This window comes from Megascapheus bottae, chromosome 6 (genome assembly GCF_031878675.1).
Source record: "Megascapheus bottae isolate mThoBot1 chromosome 6, mThoBot2.hap1, whole genome shotgun sequence".
NCBI classification, from domain to species: domain Eukaryota; kingdom Metazoa; phylum Chordata; class Mammalia; order Rodentia; family Geomyidae; genus Megascapheus; species Megascapheus bottae.
The window spans coordinates 72,818,921-72,828,204 of NC_143514.1; the positions used below are offsets into that span (position 1 = coordinate 72,818,921).

The following is a 9,284-nucleotide window of genomic DNA, read 5'->3' on the forward strand; positions in this document are numbered from 1 at the left end:
ATATATACAATATTTATTATGCTACATTATATATCTATATATTTATTATATTATATGTTATTTATATAGAATGATATATTTATATACTTCTAATGTAATTAAAATATATAATTATAAAATAAATAATGTAATTGTAATTATACAATTGCAATTATTTTAATTATAATATATATATGTGCACTTTACACACACATATTGGAAAACAGACTCAGAGGCTACATGGTTTTTCCAATGTCAACTTCCCAACAAACATCAGGACAGGGCAGGGACTCAAGATGGAGCAGGGGGTAAGCCTTGGGGAGCCTCTCTCCCACCCCACACTTCTTACCCTGGAAGGGCTGAGCCTCCAGATTGCCATAGGTGAGGGAGGCAGTTAGGCCCAGGGCGTAACCACTGACGAAGGAGGTGACGTCAGACGCGGTGAGGGGCAGGGCTGCCCCTGTGATACGGTTCAGCAGGCCAGGCATCCCACCAGCTACTTAACTCAGGGGCCTGCAGCAGGACATAGGGAAGTCAGGAGATGGGGAGAAGCACCCACAGTCTTTACTCACTTTTCCTATTTCTGACTCCCTAGACAATTGGGGTGATTGCCTTTGTTTTCCAGGTTTTGCCAGCCTCCTCCACTGTACAGGTGTCTCCACTGCAGCTGGGACACAGCAGCTCCCGGAAGACACCAATGTGAAGGCAGCTACCATTCCTGCAGGGGTGCAGGCCGTAAGCCAGGGGTGCTATCATCTCTTTCTTGCCACTTGTCTCCTTTACTTTGCTCAGTTTATCCCAAGGACTGTGACTTGTCCTTGCATCCTTGCATTCCTCCTTTTTCTGGACCTTGACTCCTAATTATTTATTTATTTATCTTTGGTGCTGATTCTGGGGCTTGAACTTAAGGCCCTATACTCTCATTTGGCATTTTTGCTCAAGGCTGATATTCTATCACTTGAGCCACAACCCTACTTCCAGCTTTTTGCTGGGAGTTGTTAACTGGACGTTTCTGGACTACCATGGACTTTTCTGCTCAGTCTGGCTTTGAATTGTGACCCTCAGATCTCGGTCTCCTGAGAGGCTAGGATTATAGATATAAGCCACCAGGAAATACCTGGCTTCCTATTGACTTCTCGAATCTCTTCTTTCTTGCAACCCGGTGGTCAGCAGGAACTTTCCAACACACACAATGGACAGGTCTCCATCAACTCCAACTTTCACCGCTCTCTTCTACCAACCAGTGGTTCCCATTGATTTTTGAATGGAAACTGAAAGCCTTAAGATAGACCAGGGCCTGGTGTGGCCACCTCATGCCTGCACCCGGAGCTGTGCTAGTTGGGCCTTGGCAACTTTCCTCAAGTGTGTTCTGCTTTCTCTACCTGTGTGTCTGCCACTCTAACTAGAAGACTAGCCCCACAGCCATCTTTTATCCACCCATCTACCACTTCCTCTTCTTTAGCATTAAGGAATACCCCCTCCACAAGGAGGGAAGGCCACTTATGCCCATCAGCTTGGGGACATCCTTCTCCCTACGAGCCCTTTTTCTCTTCCACGGGATATTTCTATCTGATGGTTGTTCTGTACTTTGTCTGGTGAGGTAATCTTATCATCTGTCATGGTCTTTACTGCGCATGCTCCTCCCCTGTGGTTATGGGTCTCCTGGGTTGTTACTGACCCCTCAGAGCTGATTGAGTGAATACAAGAACAACTGGCTTTTCATCCTTCCAGCACAAGGGCTTTTGAAGCACTTCTCAGCACAGTGTGTCATGTTCCCAGAGTCTGAGGTCTTCAAGCAACTTTGGGAGTGGGAGCCAAGTTCAATGCCAGAGGGCGGAAGACAAGTTCAAGGCCAAGTCTGTCTGGGATTTCCTGTATCTGAACCAGGCAAAGCTTCCCTGGGTTATTATTATTATTATTTTTTGCCAATTGTGGGGCTTGAACTCAGGGCCTGAGCACTGTCCTTGGACTTTTCTCAAGACTAGAGCTCTACCACTTGCGCCACAACACCACTTCCAGCTTTTTTCTATGTATGTGGTGCCAAGGAATCGAACCCGGGTCTTCATGCATGCTAGGCAAGCACTTTAACCACTAGGCCAAACTCCAGGTTCTCACCCCCCACCCCTGCCCCCGAGTTATTTGTAATACTGCCCAGTGTTCATTCCTCTGCTCTTTCTCCCGGAAGGATCTGTCGTCCTCTAGGCCCTCTTCATGTCCTCAGGTACTCCCCTTCCCTCCCTCACGCTCCAGGCCAGCAGTCTTTTTTAATTATCTTCTCCCTTGTGGCTGAGCCCCAGACAGTTCTCAGGCTGCCTGCCTTATCTACTGACAGGTTGACTGATAGCTGGAGGCAGATAGAGCACCAGGAAGGGGCTGCTGGCTCCACAGTCTCCTCTGGGGAGTGTTCTGTCCTGATGGCCAGAGTAGAGCTTGGTTCCTTCCGGGGACAGAACAAGATGGCGGAGTTCATTTCCTGAGCAAGCCACTTCTATTAACCACGCCTGCCTCCTCCTCTCCAAACTTCTATTCCAGTCCAGATTGCTGACTGGGAGGATGCAGCTCCAGAGGAGCCAACACTCGTATGTGCAGGATACTTGGATTTACGCTTCAGTACATTGGCAGGTGGAATCTTTCCAAGGCCTCTTGCTCAACCCATTCTTCCCAGGGAGTGACGCTTGGGTGAGGATGTCTGGAAGCCGAAGCTAGACTTGCTCTTTTGTGACCTACTGATCAGAATAGCAGAACCTCTCTGAAAGTGTGGGGCACGGCACATCAGGGAAATGGAAACCTCAAAGGAGGCCTAACTCGTGGCCCAGTGCTCATTCCCTGGTCTTGGGACTGCACCTGGCTGAGATGGTGCCTGTCACCCGGTTGGAAGGCGTGGCTGTGGTTTGTAAGGCCACCTCTGGGATCGAACTGCCCTCTTGGACACCACATGCATCCTACTTCTTCAATGACCTCTCCTGCCCTGCCCACCTTTGTGCTGATAGGCTCCTGCATCCTATGTTAGCTGAATGGACTTCCTCAATAAACGAGCTCCTGCCTTGACGGGTCTCCCTGACACGTCTGATTGTCCTTCAATGTGGGAGGGCTGGGTGCAGGCGGTCAGTCGGATCTCTCCTTTCTTGGCTTGTCCTGGTTGGGGCGTGTTCTCTCTATCCCTCCTGTGGGTCGGGAGGGACCGAGGTCTAAAAACCCTGACACGGAAGGGTTAACTTCAAATGCCTTCCTGTCTATTTGTCCTCAATTTATCCAGTACCCATGAGCACCGACTGTATGCCCAACCCTGCCTGAGCCACTGGGGACAGGAAGATAAGGCGCAGATCTGTCCTCTAGGAGTTTATAATCTGCTACCAGAGGAAATTTGGAAGTGAGAGAAGCCACAGTGATGACAGCTGGCATTTATCAAGCGATGGAAATGTGCCAGACACATAGATTGTCCCACTGAATCCGTTCAGAGTCATGTAAGATGTTATTTTCCCTCAAGTGAGGACATGGTGAGATGTGTTTGGTTCTGAATGTGAGTTAGGGGCATCTTAGCATGCTTGGGCACTGTGGGTACTTCTGTGGGACTTGTACCTGGGAGAACCATATTTCCTTCCTCATCTGGCCTCAGGGACAGAGGCAAAGCCACCAACACATCCCTAGGTTGGTGGAAGAGGACATGGCTTGGCTCTTGTGTGAGGGTGGTTTAGTGTGTCAGAGTCAATGTTTATTATAGACTAATTTCTTCTACCTCCTTCCCTATCTCTTTCCCAGACCTGCCACACAATTTGCCTGCTCAAGTCCTTGTTTCTTACTATTTTGAGTCTGGATATTGGCTGGAGAGGTGAGAAAAGAAGGAGACAGGACTGGGGCTGGGGCTAAGAGAAGAGTGGAGAGGTTTACTGAGCCAGCCGAGCCAGATGTCAATGGCTCATGCCTGTAATCCTAGCTACTCAAGAGGCTGAGATCTGAGGACTGTAGTTTGAAGCCAGCTTGTGTGGGAAAGTCTGTGAGATTTTTATATTCAATTAACCACCAGAAAACTGGAAGTGGAGCTGTGGCTCTAAGTGATAGTGCGCCTGTCTTGAGCACAAAAGCTCAAGGACAACACCCAGGGCCCTGAGTTAAAGCCCCAGGACTGGGGGTCGGGGGAGAGCCTGCTGTCTTAGCTCTGGGGAGGAATTGGGGAAGGCAGGAGGATCATTGTTAAGAAGGAGGTGTCTCGAGTTATCAGATGGGTCCTCTAAGAGGCTGATAGAAAGATGAGAATGACTTGAGGGCAATGTACTGTCTCTTGGGTCATGTGGGGTTGGATGGGGACACAAATTCTGTGTGGCTTCCTGGTGTGACTATGGAATATCAAGGCTGTGATTTGGTGTCCTGGAAGCTATGATTCACAAGTGACTGCTGTCTATCTGTCTGGGACATTATTTCTATGAAAGCCTGGCTGAACAAATATTTGTAAAGGAAATGAGTGAGCGAATGAATGAATGAATGAATGAATGTCATCCTCTTGGGGCTGCTGCGGAGAACAAGACAGGTGTGAGCATAGAAGCAAGAGAGGACGGGACAGATGGCAAAGGAAGCTGTTGATTCCCAATCTGACTGCTTCTTTTCACCCTTACAGCTGCAGCTCTGTTGTTCCTCCACGGTCTGTTCCCAAGGGAGCAGCCACAGCCATCCTTTGACGATCTGGTCATGTAACCCTAAGGCACACATCCCCTGATGTGGAGGTCTTCCCCTCGGATGCATTTACTCTAGCCTTTACACCTCAGGCCCTTTGCACTGGCAGTGCTCACTCTTGGAAATGTTCTTTCTCCTAGATCCACACAGGACTCCCTTGCCTACCAAGTCTTTGTTTAAATGGCACCTCCTTGCAGAGCCTGCCTTTAATAACTTCTGTCCTCTTGCAACGGCTTCCTCTACATTGTTCTGCTTCTCCTGCTCCTCTTGTAATCTCCCCTCCCGCCCCCCCCCCCCAGCTGGTGTCATCAATATTTATGATGCTTATCGCTTGTCACCTGCCTCCTGTCTGCAGGGATGGGGTCTGAGTTTCTCACTGATGAATTGCAAGCATCTTGAACAGAGCTTATACTGATGGTGTGGGGGGATGAATTTTTTTGTTGTGTGAATGAATCCATTGCTGTTTTCAATGCCGAGTACTTTCTGCATTCCTCAGGGGAGAGGGCAGGCCCCTGGGAACGTCTTACACTGTATATGCCAAAGCCACTGGATTGGTCATTTCCGCATTTACTAGTCAGGTCTCCTTCCTCACCTGCACATACGTGCCCACCCTTCTTGTAGCAGACACCAACCACAGGGGTGTGCTGTCATTCTGCCCCTGGCCTTCCTCTGTGTCCCTGGTTCTTTTGCTGGGGCCGCTGCTCCATCCATATTCTGTGGGCTTTCCTGCATCCTGTGAGGCTTCTTAGAGTCTCTGCATCCTGGCCTGGGCACCTGCTCCCGGCCCCCTCTCCAGGAGGGCTGAAGAGTCCTTGTTGCTGCTAGAGTCTTTACTTCCGGTTGCTCACATTCCTCACCTCCAGTTCCCAAGGGCTTCCTCCTCTGTATTGATTGACATCTTCAAGTTCTGATCGCACCTTCTTCTTAGTGAGTAATTGGCCCCTGGATTTCAAGTCCCCCTGTCCCCAAGTTCTGCGAGCTGTTCATGTGCCTTGGATAGGAGCAACGCAGGTGCTTGACTGTCCGTAACCGTTTCTTCATCCCAGCTATTCCCTGATTCCATCTCATGCCTTCAACTGCACACTCCAGCCACAATAGCTCTACCTGAAAGCTGTTCACTTGCTCTCAAAGCCACAACCTCTCACCACTCCCAAGGCTTCTCCGCAGTTTTCTTTAGCACAGATTCCTACATCCTGTCATAGTACATAGTGCTTATAGATGGTTTGATGCGTCGCCTCATCCCTCTAGAGTATAATTCCACAAGGGCAGACCTTTTTAGTTTGTTCACTACAATGCCTCCCTCTCCCTGCCAGGCACATAGTAGGTGCTCAATAAATAGTTGCTGAATTCTACTCCAAATAATTTGCACACACAATTTTATAACCCATCTCAGAGATAGGCACTCTTATTCTTTCACAGATAAAACACTAAGGCTCAGAGAGGTGAGGGAACGTTTCCAGGACTCCATAGCCAGTAGTGATGGGGCTGGGAATTGAACTCCTATACCGGAGGACTACAACATCTATATTTCACCTGAGATTCTTTGCCCTATGAAGCCTTTTCTGCAGGATGTTGCCTTCTTCCCTGCCTTTCAGAGTCCTAGATACATTATAGAAGGCCCAGTTCTGCTTCTCTGTCCCCCACAAAGCCTTACTGCCACTCCCTTCCAGTGGATGCAGCCTTCTCTGGGCCCCCATAGCTTGCAGGCCCTTGTCTATCACACTTGACCCTGGGATGCCATGATCACCACCCAGAATGTCTCCTGTGGGGCTGTGAGTTCTGCAAGAGCACCATGTGGGTGCTCTTAAAAGAGGGTCCTGCGAGGTCCTCGAGTTTTGTTGTCATCACTGGTGTTCACATTTACCCTTTCTTCAAGCTTTAGTACAAACTCAGGCCCAAGATTCTAGTGGCCAAAATGTGAATTTCCTCCCTTTCCACATGCTTGGCAGCCCTTGCTGAGAGTGGCGAGGGGGTGTGTATGACAGGAAGAAGCAAGGAGGATCCTGGGACTGCTGTCTCCAGCCTTGTGGTGGCCAGGTAGCAATTCCTGTGTCAGATCCTGGGCCAGGAGTGGGGTCCGATGCCCCTTTGCCAGAGGACTTCTGCAATCAGAAGGAGATGCTAAAGAAGATGGGTCCCAGTCTCTAGAGTCTCAGATGGCAATAGCTCAGTTGCTATGCTGGCCTGTGTTGCTTAACTACTGGGTAACTCTGAGCAAGGCCTTTAAATTCCTAGGCTTTAGCTTCTCTAGTACATTGCCTCACCCTGGGCTCAAGGTTCAGTTCCAGACATCTCTCTAACAGGACTCTAATCTTGAGGCTGAAATCTACCCCGCTGCTCAAAACCCGATTCACTGATGTCCCAGACACAGCACAGACAGTTGCCTCCCTACCAGCTGTTCTGGAAGCTGTTCTGGAAGCTTCTCTCCCTTCTTAGGGCCAGAACCTGTCAGATCATGCTTCCAAAGAACTGGGTGAGTTCACCTGGCTGCTGGGGCTGGGTTAGGCCTGGGTTAGACACAGACTCTGCCCTCTGCTGGGCAGGGCTCACCTGGTACCTGCTCACCTCATGTTGTGGCTCCTTGTCCTTCTTGCCATCTCAGATTCCTCTAAGAGTCTGTCCTTTCATGGCCCCATGGAGCCCAAGCCCTGCTCACAGAGTGGTTTCAACACTCCCTTTTGGAGTGAGGCCTGCTTCCCTGCCTCTGGTGGTCTGATTGTTCAAAGCTTCTAGAACTCTGGGGCTCCCACATTCTAGTGTCTTTCTCCTAGGCCTCCCTACCAGGCTCACATCCAGTCAGTGTAGGTGACATCCATTCTCCCCACCTCCACCCCCCAAACTCCTCATCATGCTTATCTCCTGCTCCTGCTGGTTGGGACCTCCTGCTCTTCCTCCAGATCCTCTCTTCTGCTGCAGCTGGCCTGCTTCAGATGCTGCCACACTGCTCCCCATTCTTCAGGGCCTCCTTACATCCCCCAAGGCTCAGCTCACAGCCTGCCCCTCTTGCCTTTCCCAGGAAGCCTTCTCAAGGTTCTGCCCTCCAGAAGACTGACCCTTCCCCCACTCTCAGAGGTGGAATCCCTCATCCCATCTGTCTATCCCTGTGCTCTGGGTGGAGTCACAGGATGTATATGGAATGCCTACTATGTGCCGGGTATTGTGCTAGACCCAGGCAACAGCCGTGATAATACGTACAGAGTTACTGCTCTCAGCCTTGTAGCCTAATCCCCACCTGCCAATCAAGCGCTCCTATCACTCAAAACTCAAGGCAAGAGATCTACCTGACTTCACATTGTCAGGGTCATAGTTGATGTTTAACAGTGAATGAATGTATGCCTAGAATGTGGGAGACCTTGGCTTCGGTCTCTTAATACAACAACAACAACAAAACAAACACAAGAAAGATCCAGGTATGGTGACTCACACTTTGTGTAATCCCAGCTACTCAGGAGGTAGAGACAGGAGGATCGTGGCTTGAAGCCAGCTTGAACAAGAAGTTAAGCGAAACTGTCATCTCAAAGAAAAAGCTGAGCATAGTGGTTCACATCTAGAATGCTGGCTATATGATCCAGGTTTTAGACCAGCCAGGGGAAAAAAACAACTCCAACAAACAAGAAATGAATGAGCCAGGTATGTTGGGTCCGACCTATAATCTCTGGACTCGGGAGGCTGTGGCTGGCCAATCCCAGCTAGAGAAGGTGTCCCTGTCTCAAAAACACACAAGTAAACAAAAATGATGAATGGATATCTTGTACTGTTTGTGATGAAGAAGCCTTGGCTATGGATGCAAGTAAAGAATCTAATACTAGGGGCATCCCTCTATTGTGGTTCAAAGCCCACTGATTCCATCCCAGAGGCAGCCATGGACTCCTGTGCTGTGAGAGAATAGGACAGATAATGCTTCCTGTCCCCGCATTGCCTGAGCGCCTGGAGTCCAGCCAGTGCCAGTAGCCAGAACAGACAGCCCTTGGAAGGCAGAAGTCCACGGTAGCTGCAGTTTCCAGCAAAGAGGCTGCATCTGATCTACTGAAGAGGAAGAAAGAGACCCTTTCTCAGACCATTGTGGGCCTTCTGGAAGGTTTCAGCCTTGATTCTTGTTTGTAAGATCCAGATGCTCTTACACAGAAATGGTGTTGGCTGGCAGACAGATGGATATCTGTGAAAGTCCTTCAGAAATTAGCCCACAGTGCCAGGAAGACTGGATTGTATTTGCACCAACTCAGTTTATACCATTTTTCCAGGGCCATCTTTAAAGGAGAGCGTAAGTCTCTGAGCTGAAAGAGCACTGAAATGCACCCCACCGAAAGGCACTAAAATGGACACTTGGGCAGGTGGGAGGGGTGGAGGAGGGAAGAGTCATCCTCACCTGTCTTACAGCCCATCCCTATCTGGCTTCTTAGGAGCTCATGGGATGATGGAAATGAATGGCTCTTCTGGAAAATTCTCTACAGCTACTCTCTTGCACCAGGGTTATTTTTGACCTATATCTTCTCCTCAAGCTCCTCAATGTGGGCAAATGACAGAAAAGAGGCCTCATTTCTATCCCTGAACCTTTTGCCTCCATGACCAATGTGTCCCCACTGGGAGTGTCTTTAACCCTTGTGCCGAATGTCTGGCAGTGGCTTGTTTGCAGGAAG

The 9,284-nt window shown here is 49.5% G+C and overlaps 1 protein-coding gene across 1 annotated transcript in view; it reads right to left on the reverse strand.

Annotated features, from left to right (window-relative positions):
• Vwa5b1 (von Willebrand factor A domain containing 5B1) overlaps positions 1 to 7,349 on the reverse strand; it is a 45,521-nt gene extending 38,172 nt beyond the window's left edge. Inside the window, exons 1-2 of the mRNA XM_090335685.1 lie at positions 7,213 to 7,349; positions 329 to 492 (exon numbers count right to left, since the gene is read on the reverse strand). Coding sequence (XP_090191811.1) covers positions 329 to 467 — 139 coding nt within the window. The 5' untranslated portion in view covers positions 468 to 492; positions 7,213 to 7,349. The remainder of the gene's footprint in view (positions 1 to 328; positions 493 to 7,212) is intronic.
• Between the last annotated feature and the right edge of the window lie 1,935 nt (positions 7,350 to 9,284).